This window comes from Oncorhynchus masou, chromosome 13 (assembly GCF_036934945.1).
Source record: "Oncorhynchus masou masou isolate Uvic2021 chromosome 13, UVic_Omas_1.1, whole genome shotgun sequence".
NCBI lineage: Eukaryota > Metazoa > Chordata > Actinopteri > Salmoniformes > Salmonidae > Oncorhynchus > Oncorhynchus masou.
Genome location: NC_088224.1, coordinates 77,481,688 through 77,494,737, shown reverse-complemented (window position 1 = coordinate 77,494,737; position 13,050 = coordinate 77,481,688). Strand labels below are relative to the sequence as shown.

The window sequence follows — 13,050 nt, the reverse complement described above, 5'->3', positions numbered from 1 at the left end:
GATCATTGTTGAGTGGAAGTGCCTGGGTGAGGAAATAGGTAGCCAGGGATAGTGGAGGAAGCTTTTGGTCCTGATTACTTGAAGAGCCCCCTCAGTCTCAACATATACAGTACAGTACACACGTCCCTCAACCGAGATTAGGCTGGAGGTGGAGACTGGGCTGGGCCGGAGTTGGAGACTGGGCTTGGCAGGAGGAGGAGACTGGGCTGGGCCAGAGGTGGAGGTGGAGAATGGGCTAGGCCAGAGTTGGGGGTGGAGACTGGGCTGGGCCGGAGGTGGAGGTGGAGACTGGGTTGGGCTGGAGGTGGAGGTGGAGACTGGGTTGGGCCAGAGGTGGAGGTGGAGACTGGGCTGGGCCGGAGGTGGAGACTGGGCTGGGCCAGAGGTGGAGGTGGAGACTGGGTTGGGCCAAAGGTGGAGGTGGAGACTGGGCCGGGCCGGAGGTGGAGACTGGGCTGGGCCAGAGGTGGAGGTGGAGACTGGGTTGGGCCCCAGAGGTGGAGGTGGAGACTGGGCCGGGCCGGAGGTGGAGACCGGGCTGGGCCAGAGGTGTGGGGGGGGCCTTAGATGGGCAGATCCTCAGGTGATCTCAGGTCTCAAATAATGAAGGGCACCTAAAAGGAAAAACAGAAGTGAATGAGACTAAGTTACAAGTTAACCTCAATTAAAAATAAAGACTGATGATCACTGACAGAGATGAAGAGGGGTGGAACCATGGGAGCAGCACTATCATGGTGATCAGTCTCACAGTGCAGCTGTGTGTGTGTGTGTGTGTGTGTGTGTGTGTGTGTGTGTGTGTGTGTGTGTGTGTGTGTGTGTGTGTGTGTGTGTGTGTGTGTGTGTGTGTGTGTGTGTGTGTGTGTGTGTGTGTGTGTGTGTGTGTGTGTATAGAGAGGTGAAGTGGGCAGACTTGATATCAGTCCCATTAAGATTGGGTAAGGGCTGGGTTAGGCTTGACACTAGAGGCCCAGTACCAGTGAATCTGGGACAGGGATCAATACTGTTTCCCAAGCTGACCTCAGCAGGCCCACACCACACACCTGTTTCTAATTGCTCCCTGCCAGAGGATATTAGGATCCTTCCACCCCCCAGAAAATCCCTTTTCCCATTCTACAGACCTAACTGCACACGAGTATCCAGTCTCTGTGATTAATGACATCAAGATGTAGTCCCTCTGATGTGTGTGTGTGTGTGTGTGTGTGTGTGTGTGTGTGTGTGTGTGTGTGTGTGTGTGTGTGTGTGTGTGTGTGTGTGTGTGTGTGTGTGTGTGTGTGTGTGTGTGTGTGTGTGTGTGTGTGTGTGTGTGTGTGTGTGTGTGTGTCTTTTCTGTCCACTTAGAAATCTCTTCAAGATATTTCATTAGGCATTTCTTTCTCTCGGATATTAGGTTAAATATTCACCCGATACCTGCAGTGCTTTATAAAGCCGTAGCAGTCAGCTACATGGACTGGTGCCTTTGCTTTGAAGGGCGAGGTTGCTGCGAGGTCGAGGGACTGGCCTGATTGGGTGACCCGTGCAGGTCACCCCCCACAGAGGGAAATTGAAAACTATAGGGTGCTCTAATCACGGTTGAACGCATGTGGATGACGTCGGTTTTTGAGAGTTGCATGAAGGTTTGTTTGATGTCAGAGTTAACCTTAGTGTAATGTTAATGTGAACTGAAGGGCCTTCTCACAGTTAAACAAGACTCCCATAAGAAAACGTTCCAGGAGACACTATCTTACACTATTAGTGCTGTTTGACAGGAAGTAACAATTGCTGACAGGCGAGGCGAGGTGAGGCGTGGTGACATGACGTGAGCTACAGTATACCAAAGGACAGATATGATCCAATATAATCAGCATTACTTCAGAGATAAGATCAAACAACTCTTCCTGTCTGAAACCCTGCTGTTTTTGTTGGATGGAAACACGTCATATGAACACTGATAGAGTCCTATCAACACATTTGTCCTTTGTAAATATTTTGGCGTGGTAGACTGAAGAGCAGTGAAACTCAAGGCGGCTGCAGTTGATATGATTGGAGAGAGATCTTCCTAAGTGTTTAAGTGGTAATAAAAGTGAGAGATATTGACCTTACTTTGTCCGTGGTACTGCCCATACTGGTAGGAGGCCACAGGGTCCACGCTGTAGGCAGGAGCGCTGTAGGAGGACGGGCAGTAGGACTGGGAGTTGGGCAGCGAGGGGAGACTGGGGATGTTGGGGACACTGGACAGGCCCTCCAGACGCTGGGAGCAGCTGGCCCCCATGCCCCCGGGGGGCTCCAAGCCTCCTGTCAGGGGGGAGAGGGCGTAGTCACTCTGGGGCTGGTGGGGCACCCCGCCTGGGTTCAACAGACCCATCACCTGGAGAGAGGGAGAAAGAGTGTTATTGCCGTTACAGTGACGTTATTGACATTCCATTCAGATAGGTGGTTAAGTGATTTAGGAATGTGTGAGAACAGGTGGTGTAGTCCTATCAGAGGCTTTGGCACAGCATTGTGTTATGTAACATTCCAAACACTACGCCCAACCCCCATCCATAACATATAGTAGCACAGCCTAAATCAGACAGGAAGTTCCTCTCCACTGACATCAAAACACTTCCACCAGGCCTTCCCAGACAGGCAGCGATAGCACCACAGAGGAATAATCAACCAATTTGTCTCAGAAACTCTACTCCACTTATTTGGACATTCCCGCCTGCCACCGCTCCAAAAAGCATAGGATGAGATAAAGACTTATCACCAGAGATGTCCTGACACAGATAAGGTAGTAGACCTTTAGAAGCAGAGAGAAAAACCTTTGGACTACAGCAGACAAGCTACAGACAGAGAAACAGGCTAGGCTTTGACCTGTTGTTGATTAGCCACCCGATAATTGAATTTGGGGGAATATTTCTTGGCGAGCGAAGGACGGAAAAGAGCCGTAGGGTGTTGTTGTAAAGGAGGTTCAGACAGAACGAGCCGATAACAAACCCTCACTAACTTTAACTGGATGGATGAGAACAAGTTCAACAAAAGTGTCTAATAAACAGATAATTGCTGTGACTCAAGATCATCTCACTGGAAAGATATATCCCAACCCAACGTGACCACTTTAAACCTCCTTACCTCTAAATGCATCAAATCCCTCTAAACAGAGACCTCTAGCCTCTGTCCATGTCCTAATGAAAAGCAGGTACGCTGCACTTTGGGCTTTTCTGGCCCTATAAGTGACATATTATTCTACATCCACACACACAGATGGTCCCGCTTAAGTCATTTCCCAGGCAGGGGACAGAGGAGCCCATGTTGATTTTGAGAGGGGAGTTGTGTTTCTCGACCCAAATAACATTTTCCCCAAAAATGACCTGCGTTTTGGAACACTCTGTTTAAACAGAAGAAGTATATGGACGATTGCTGCGGTCGACCTCTGCAAGAAACTACAGCTTTCTAAAAACGCTATACCTCTCTCTCTCCCTCTTTCTCTTTCGTCTCTCCTTGTCTCTTTAGCGTGACGTGGCTCCTGGCTGGGCTTCATCTACGTTTTTCTGTGTTGGAACATTGCTGTGTCCAGCGGCCCCAAATCAGCGTGTCCAGGAAGAGCCGGACAGCAGAGGAGAGCCAGGGAAGAATGTCGGAATGGGGGAAGTCTGAGACATACAGGACATTCCTGCTCTCTCATACAATATACTGTATATTCAAAGAAATGAGGACTTGACTTTCATACTGAGGAATGTGGAGACAAACATTGTAAGAATGCAATCATGAGAAGCCTCCCTGGAGGCTTAACGGTTTATGTGCAGTATATGTGTGTGTGTGTATGTGTGTGTGTGTGTATATATGTGTGTGTGTGTTTCCCTAATTGCCCAAGGTAGCTGCATATGGACTGCGTACGAGACGAAAGTGTAGATAAACAAAGTCTCAACAGAGATTCAGGGAGGGGTAGTTTCCCATGCACCTTAAAATACACACTCTCAAACATACATTATGGTTGTCATACAGAAGCCCTGTCAGTGTAATCTTGACAAACACCGTTGCAGAAGTCGGGGTGTGTTCCTTATAAATGGAAAACATCTGGGGGTCAGGCACCCCATTTATCAGAGAGAGTAGGGGGGGATAAGAGGTGTTTGATTTGTAGAATTGTGTGTTGCGCCAACATGCAGCAACAGTTCTCTTGCATGCAAATAATAATGATCAATCCATCTTATTTGTAGTTTCTAAATAGAGTAGGCCTAGTTGATCTTCGATATACAGTCTTCATAACCATTTATATAAATGAAATACCCATCCAATTTAAGTCAATTCATAATTTAAACAACATTCCACACTCGTACCGAAAAAATGTAGATAGCCTGCACCAATGATATATGTAACAAAACATAGGAAGTAATCTACATAAATTACACACATAATTCAATTCATTAAATATTCGGTAGCAATCAATTTGGACACTGGAACCTTGATTGATTACTCTTCCAAAGTGCAAGGATATTACGGATGTGTTGATGGGCTAAACTGTGGGACGAGTTAGAGGTGATGACGGTGAGACTGGAAGCAAAAGTATATGTGTCCTACTGCTACAGAAAAACACAGAATATTGTCTGAAAATATTAGACTACCATACATGTTCTTTGATAGATGATATCTCCCCTCCTTATGACTTAGCCTATTCATTGTCATTTAGATAAATTGAACACAGTTCCGTATATTAAACTGAACCGAATAAATGTCTTACAAATTACCAATAACTATTTTAAACATTCATCAATAATATGAAACATTTCAAAATGTTTTCTTTCCCAACATGTGACCTGTGTAAATGTCATTTTTCCATGTCAGCCTCTCCAGTCAGTCATCCTTCATGTCCATATTGTCAGTCACACTCTCTAAAGTGACCCCGAAGCACTGTGTGTGAGTGCGTGCGTGCATGCGTGCGTGTGCGTGTGTGTAAACCCTGTGCTGTATTGTCTGAGCGGTCTGACTTTGAGCAGCTGAAATCTCATTTTCTGCCTGTTAGGACAGCCTTTAATGTTTAGGTAAAGGGACGATAAGCCTCATCCCTGTATAATTGGCCATAATTGTCTTTTCAGTTTTCATTTGTCTCATCTTCTCCTCATTTGTCCTCCTCCGTGTCCTTCCTCTGTCCTTTTCAAGTCCTTTCACTCCACCTCACACCCACCACCACCTCACATCTGAGCTGGGCTAAATGGTTTTATGAACCTTTATTTAACTAAGCAAGTCAATTAAGAACAAATTCTTATTTACAATGACGGCCTACCGGGGAACAGTGGGTTAACTGCCTTGTTCAGGGGCAGAATGATAGATTTTTACCTTGTCAGCTCGGGGATTCGATCCAGCAACCATTCGGTTACTGGCCCAACGCTCTAACCACCAGCCTACCTGCCACCCCGGATGTCACTTTCAAGGAGCGGGACTATAATCCGGACGCTTATAAAAAATCCTGCTATGCCCTCAGATGAACCATCAAACAGGCAAAGCGTCAATACAGGACTAAGATTGAATCCTACAACACCAGCTCCGACACTCATCGGATGTGGCAGGGCTTGCAAACTATTACTGACCATAAAGGGAAGCCCAGCCGCAAGCTGCCCAGTGACACAAGCCTGAAAATAAAGGAGAGCCACACACTCAGAGACTACTCAGTGACACAAGCCTACCAGACGAGCTAAACAACTTCTATATGTGATTCGAGGCAAGCAACACTGAAGCAGCTGTTCCGGACGACTGTGTGATCACGCTTGCCATAGCCGATGTGAGTAAGACCTTTAAACAGGTCGACATTCACAAGGCCGCAGGGCCAGATGGATTACCAGGATGTGTACTCCGAGCATGCGCTGACCAACTGGCAAGTGTCTTCACTGACATTTTCAGCCTGTCCCTGGCCAAGTCTGTAATACCTACATGTTTCAAGTAGACCACCATAGTCCCTGTGGCCAAGAACACCAAGGCAACCTGCCTAAATGACTACCGACCCGTTGCACTCACGTCTGTAGCCATGAAGTGCTTTGAAAGGCTGGTCATGGCTCACATCAACACCATCATCCCAGAAACCCAAGACCCATTCCAAATTGCATACCACCCCAACAGAAGGACACAATCTCTATTGCACTCAACACTGCCCTTTCCCACCTGGACAAAAGGAACACCTACGTGAGAATGCTGTTCATTGGCTACAGCTCAGCGTTCAACACCATATTGCCCTCAAAGCTCTGGACTTCCTTATGGGCCCCTCCCAGGTGGTAAGGGTAGGCAAAAACACATCTGCCAGGCTGATCCTCAACACGGGGCCCCTCAGGGGTGCGTGCCTAGTCCCCTCCTGCACTCACTGTTCACTCATGACTGCGTGGCCAAGCACGACTCCAACCCCATCATCAAGTTTGCCGACGACACAACGGTGGTAGGCCTGATCACCGACAACAATGAGACAGCCTATAGGGAGGAGGTCAGAGACCTGGCAGTGTGGTGCCAGGACAACAACCTCTCCCTCAATGTGATCAAGAACAATGAGATTATTGTGGACTACAGGAAAAGTAGAGCCAAGCACGCCCCCATTCTCATCGACGGGGCTGTAGTGGAGCCTTGGTGTCACCAACAAACTATCATGGTTCAAACACACCAAGACAGTCATGAAGAGGGTACAACAATGCCTATTCCTCCTCGGGAGACTGAAAAGATTTGGCATGGGTCCTCAGATCCTCAAAAAGTTCTACAGCTGCACCATTGAGAACATCCTGACTGGTTGCATCACCTCCTGGTATGACAACTGCTCGGCCTCTGACTGCAAGCTTCCTGACATCAAGGAGTTCTATATCAGGCAGTGTCAGAGGAAGGCCCTAAAAGCCCTGTTCTCTTTACTACGGCATTACTACGGACTACAGGAAGAAATCCAGCCCAGTCACGGACCAGGATGTCTTGTTCCCAGGCAGACTAAATAACTTTTTTGCCCGCTTTGAGGACAATACAGTGCCACTGACACGGCCTGCAATGAAAACATGCGGTCTCTCCTTCACTGCAGCCGAGGTGAGTAAGACATTTAAACGTGTTAACCCTCGCAAGGCTGCAGGCCCAGACGGCATCCCCAGCCGCGCCCTCAGAGCATGCGCAGACCAGCTGGCCGGTGTGTTTACGGACATATTCAATCAATCCCTATACCAGTCTGCTGTTCCCACATGCTTCAAGAGGGCCACCAATGTTCCTGTTCCCAAGAAAGCTAAGGTAACTGAGCTAAATGACTACCACTCACTTCCGTCATCATGAAGTGTTTTGAGAGACGAGTCAAGGACCATATCACCTCCACCCTACCTGACACCCTAGACCCACTCCAATTTGCTTACCGCCCAAATAGGTCCACAGACGATGCAATCTCAACCACACTGCACACTGCCCTAACCCATCTGGACAAGAGGAATACCTATGTGAGAATGCTGTTCATCGACTACAGCTCGGCATTCAACACCATAGTACCCTCCAAGCTCGTCATCAAGCTCGAGACCCTGGGTCTCGACCCCGCCCTGTGCAACTGGGTACTGGACTTCCTGACGGGCCGCTCCCAGGTGGTGAGGGTAGGTAACAACATCTCCTCCCCGCTGATCCTCAACACTGGGGCCCCACAAGGGTGCGTTCTGAGCCCTCTCCTGTACTCCCTGTTCACCCACGACTGCGTGGCCACGCACGCCTCCAACTCAATCATCAAGTTTGCGGACAACACAACAGTGGTAGGCTTGATTACCAACAACGACGAGACGGCCTACAGGGAGGAGGTGAGGGCCCTCGGAGTGTGGTGTCAGGAAAATAACCTCACACTCAACGTCAACAAAACTAAGGAGATGATTGTGGACTTCAGGAAACAGCAGAGGGAACACCCCCTATCCACATCGATGGAACAGTAGTGGAGAGGGTAGCAAGTTTTAAGTTCCTCGGCATACACATCACAGACAAACTGAATTGGTCCACTCACACAGACAGCATCGTGAAGAAGGCGCAGCAGCGCCTCTTCAACCTCAGGAGGCTGAAGAAATTCGGCTTGTCACCAAAAGCACTCACAAACTTCTACAGATGCACAATCGAGAGCATCCTGGCCGGCTGTATCACCGCCTGGTACGGCAACTGCTCCGCCCTCAACCGTAAGGCTCTCCAGAGGGTAGTGAGGTCTGCACAACGCATCACCGGGGGCAAACTACCTGCCCTCCAGGACACCTACACCACTCGATGTTACAGGAAGGCCATAAAGATCATCAAGGACATCATCCACCCGAGCCACTGCCTGTTCACCCCGCTATCATCCAGAAGGCGAGGTCAGTACAGGTGCATCAAAGCTGGGACCGAGAGACTGAAAAACAGCTTCTATCTCAAGGCCATCAGACTGTTAAACAGCCACCACTAACATTGAGTGGCTGCTGCCAACACACTGACACTGACTCAACTCCAGCCACTTTAATAATGGGAATTGATGGGAAATGATGTAAATATATCACTAGCCACTTTAAACAATGCTACCTTATATAATGTTACTTACCCTACATTATTCATCTCATATGCATACGTATATACTGTACTCTATATCATTGACTGCATCCTTATGTAATACATGTATCACTAGCCACTTTAACTATGCCACTTTGTTTACATACTCATCTCATATGTATATACTGTACTCGATACCATCTACTGTATCTTGCCTATGCTGCTCTGTACCATCACTCATTCATATATCCTTATGTACATATTCTTTATCCCCTTACACTGTGTATAAGACAGTAGTTTAGGAATTGTTAGTTAGATTACTTGTTGGTTATTACTGCATTGTCGGAACTAGAAGCACAAGCATTTCGCTACACTCACATTAACATCTGCTAACCATGTGTATGTGACAAATAAAATTTGATTTGATTTGATTTGATTTACCAGAGCGCCAAGTCTAGGTCCAAAAGGCTCCTTAACAGCTTCTACCCCAAAGCCATAACACTGCTGAACAGCTAATCAAATGGCTACCCAGACTACCTGCTTTGACCCCACCCCCCTTTTTTTTTACTATGCTGCTACTCGTTGTTTATTATCTATGCATAGTCACTTTACCACCATCTACATGTACATATTACCTCAATTACCTCGACTAACTTGTACGCCTGCACATTGACTCAGGAACCGGTACCCCCTGTACATAGCCACATTATTGTATTGTTGCTCTTTTATCTTTTACTTTAGTTTATTTAGTAAATATTTTTCTTCACTCTTATTTTTCTTAAAACTGCATTGTTGGTTAAGGGCTTGAAAGTACGCATTTCATGTTGTATTCGGCACATATAACAAATTAAATTTGATTTGACCTCACACCCTCCTCCACCTCTCACCCACCTCCCGACATAGATAAGAGTGTGAACTCTGTTTCTGTGTGTGTCTGTGTGTGTGTCTGTGTGTAGATAGGTAACTCCGCTGGACTCACCTGGGAAGAGAGGCCATTGCCGTTGGATGGGTTCTGGGAGTTGGGAGGGCCTCCTGACGTGACAAAGTTGTCCGAGTAGCCTGAGAAGCCGTGGCGTCCAGTGGCCAGGCAGTAGGCCGACCCCACATCCTGCCCTCCCCCACCTGAGCTCTGGTGGTGGCCTGAGGAGGGGGGCAGGGGCTGGGGCCGATGCAGTGTGCTGGGCTGCTCCGACACCACTAAGGGAAGGACAAATAGAAAGGAAGAAAGTTCCATTTAGATATATTGTCTCTCAATTGACAGATTATTACATTGTAGCCAACTTGAAGCAGTCAATATTTAATAATACATGACTTTGTTAATCAAACTCTAGGGTCTGAACCCTGAGAGCAATAGTTGTATATCTGAAACAAACAGGATGTTCAGCCTGTGGCCATGTTTATAGTGTCCAAACCTTGTGATATGGATGTAGGGGGATATGGGCTGTCAGACAGCTGATAAGGTGAGAGACTGGACATGGCAGAGGGCGGGAAACCCCCAGGGATCAGGTGATTAAAGGCCATGAGCTGACTTGCTCCAGCCTGCTTCCTCCACCGAGCTCTTCTGTTACTGAACCACACCTGGGGAAAGAGGATATAAGACATGAGATCTTACATTTTCTTAAACATTCATTCCCACATACAGAACCAGTCAAAGGATTGGACACTCATTCAAGGGTTTTTCTTTATTTTTACTATTTTCTACATTGTAGAAAAATAGTGAAGACATCAAAACTATGAAATAACACATGTTATTTGTAGTAACAAAAAAGTGTTAAACAAATCAAAATATATTTTATATTTGTGATTCTTCAAAGTAGCCACCATTTGCCTTGATGACAGCTTTGCACACTGTTGGCATTCTCTCAACCAGCTTCTTGAGGTAGTCACCTGGAATGCATTTCAATTAACAGGTGTGCCTTGTTAAAAGTTAATTTGTGGAATTTCTTTCCTTCTTAATGCGTTTGAGACAATAAGTTGTGTTGTGACAAGGTAGGGGTGAAATACAGAATATAACCCTATTAGGTAAAGGACCAAGTCTATATTATGGCAAGAACAGCTCAAATAAGCAAAGAGAAACGACAGTACATCATTACTTTAGGACATGAAGGTCAGTCAATCCAGGAACATTTCAAGAACATTTAAAGTTTCTTCAAGTGCAGTTGCAAAAACCATCAAGCGCTATGATGAAACTGGCTCTCATGAGGACCGCCACAGAAATGGAAGACCCAGAGTTACCGACAAACCGATAAGTTTGTTAGAGTTACCAGCCTCAGAAATAGATCAGATTGCAGATTGCAGCCCAAATAAATGCTTCACAGAGTTCAAGTAACAGACACATCTCAACATCAACTGTTCAGAGGAGACTGCGTCAATCAGGCCTTCATGGTTGAATTGCTGCAGCAAAACCACTACTAAAGGACACCAATAAGAAGAACGGGCTTGCTTGGGCCAAGAAACATGAGCATTGGACATTAGACCGGTGAAAATCTGTCCTTTGGTCTGATGAGTCCAAATTTGAGATTTTTGGTTCCAAACCCTGTGTCTTTGTGAGACACAGAGTAGGGGAACGGATGATCTCCAAATGTGTGGTTCCCACCGTGAAGCATGGAGGAGGAGGTGTGATGGTGTGGGAGTGCTTAGCTGGTGACACTGTCTGTGATTTATTTAGAATTCAAGGCACACTTAACCAGCATGGCTACCACAGCATTCTGCAGTGATACGCCATCCCATCTGGGATGAATGAGTAGGTGTATCCACACTTTTGACTGGTACTGTATATGAATGGTTAATGACTGTTATTTGTGCATATGTGTATACCTCTCTCTATGAGTCAATCTCTGTTTTTGTCTGACTGCGTTTTTAAAATAATCTGCTTTCAATGTATCATGTGTGTGTGTGTGTGTGTGCTTGTGCATTTGCATTAGTGTGTGTGTACTGCCCTTAGCTATAGTTAGAAGTCACATAGTGATCTCCCATTTGTGTGGACCACACTGTGACATCATCTCTTTGTGTGTGTGTGTGTGTGTGTGTGGGGTGGGGGGGGGGGGTCATGTGTTCCTCTCCAGACCAGCCCATGTGACTCCTGGCTGCAGCCAACAAGGCCCTCGCTATCTCCACATCTCATGGCCCACCACCAGAACATCATTAAACATGGACTTGGCCATAGAAACACAACACTATTTTACATGGTTTCCTCCTGTATATATTCCGCTAACTATAAACTATCTCTGATGGTCTTATTTAATTTCTGTTCCAAAGCCATAGAGTCACCCAAAATCCCAAATACTGTAGCTAATGAGAACAAGGGAATCATGTTTGAGGGCGGTGCTTTCCTCAAAACTCAAATCCATTCCAACTAGCTCTCACACTCTCACGTCAGAATTGGACGTTCATCCATGTTTCTCAAACGTCAAATTTCGAAGTTGTTAAAAACATCAAATTTCGAAGTGTTTAAGGTTAAGTTTAAGCATTAACGCCTAATTTTTAAGGTAAGGGTTAAGTTTAGGCATTAACTCAGAATGGTTAAGGTTAGGGTTAAAGTTTGGGATAGGCTTAAAACACACATCTCAAAAACAACTTTCTATCGCTGGATTCAAACTTCCAACCTTTGGAATCAGAGGCAGATGCTTACACTTATCCGTCTCCCCATCCTCAACGCCCTAGCATAACCGACATTTACAGCGCTCACTGTTGCTCCTAGTGGCCGGTTTCCACGTCATGTCCTGACCTCCTCAGACATGGATGTATGTCGAATACTGACTTGTACCACGAGTGACCTGGCTGATTCATTCACAGACACATAGCGGATAAATGAACCCATCCAAATTTCTAAATGAACATTTAACTGAACAGGCCTCCTTCTGCTGCTGCTGAGAGTCAGTGTGTGTGACTGGCGGGACTCATGTTGATTCCATATTTAATAGCCCCATGCTGGGCCCGGTACAGCCTCCATATGGGAGCTGTTGTGGGGAATTTTCTGGGCCGTAGATCAGAGCTGGCCCTGCAGATTGGACCCCTGGGAACACAGGATGAAGGGGAAGGCCAGGAATGTATGTGTGTATACTTGTGCATCCCTGTGTGTGATGTGAGATAAAGAATGTGTGTGATGTGTGTGTAGTCTACCTGTACTCTGGCCTCTGTGAGTTTGGCCCTCTGAGCAAGCTCTTCCCTCGTGTAGATGTCAGGGTAGTGTGTTCGTTCGAAGGCTCTCTCCAGCTCATCCAACTGTTCAGCCGAGAAGGTGGTTCTACTGCGGCGCTGCTTCCTCTTCAGAGGCAGGTCCGGTTCTGACTCCACGTCCGACCCCTCATCTGAGTGGCTCGCTGCTCCAACAGACAAGAGGTGCTAAGTTAGTGCTTTCATGGTGTTAGTTAGTACTATATTATTATCACAGGTAACAGTTACTGACGTTTTTTCTTCTAATAAAAGTTTTTAAAATACTTCAAGTCTTACAAAACATATCTTCAGTTTCTCATTCTCCTGACTACAGTGATCAAATAGAATTCATGGAGACCAAAAGGGAAAGTCCTCAAGAAAAAGAGGAGTAGTAACATAGTGAGAGTGAAGAACAGAAGTATAAATCCATCCATCCACTTGAAGTGTGAA

At 46.5% G+C, this 13,050-nt stretch overlaps 1 protein-coding gene across 3 annotated transcripts in view; it reads right to left on the bottom strand.

The window, feature by feature from the left end:
* Positions 1-579: 579 nt before the first annotated feature.
* Positions 580-13,050, bottom strand: part of LOC135551547 (paired box protein Pax-3-like) — a 50,298-nt gene continuing 37,827 nt past the window's right edge. Inside the window, exons 5-10 of one of the 3 annotated variants that reach the window (XM_064982753.1) lie at positions 12,568-12,767; positions 9,858-10,023; positions 9,421-9,642; positions 7,285-7,292; positions 2,080-2,344; positions 580-614 (exon numbers count right to left, since the gene is read on the bottom strand). In XM_064982753.1, the coding sequence (XP_064838825.1) occupies positions 580-614; positions 2,080-2,344; positions 7,285-7,292; positions 9,421-9,642; positions 9,858-10,023; positions 12,568-12,767 (896 nt within the window). Of the gene's footprint in view, positions 615-2,074; positions 2,345-7,284; positions 7,293-9,420; positions 9,643-9,857; positions 10,024-12,567; positions 12,768-13,050 lie in introns of all 3 variants that reach the window. The other 2 variants (XM_064982752.1, XM_064982754.1) reach the window with 2 other exon arrangements.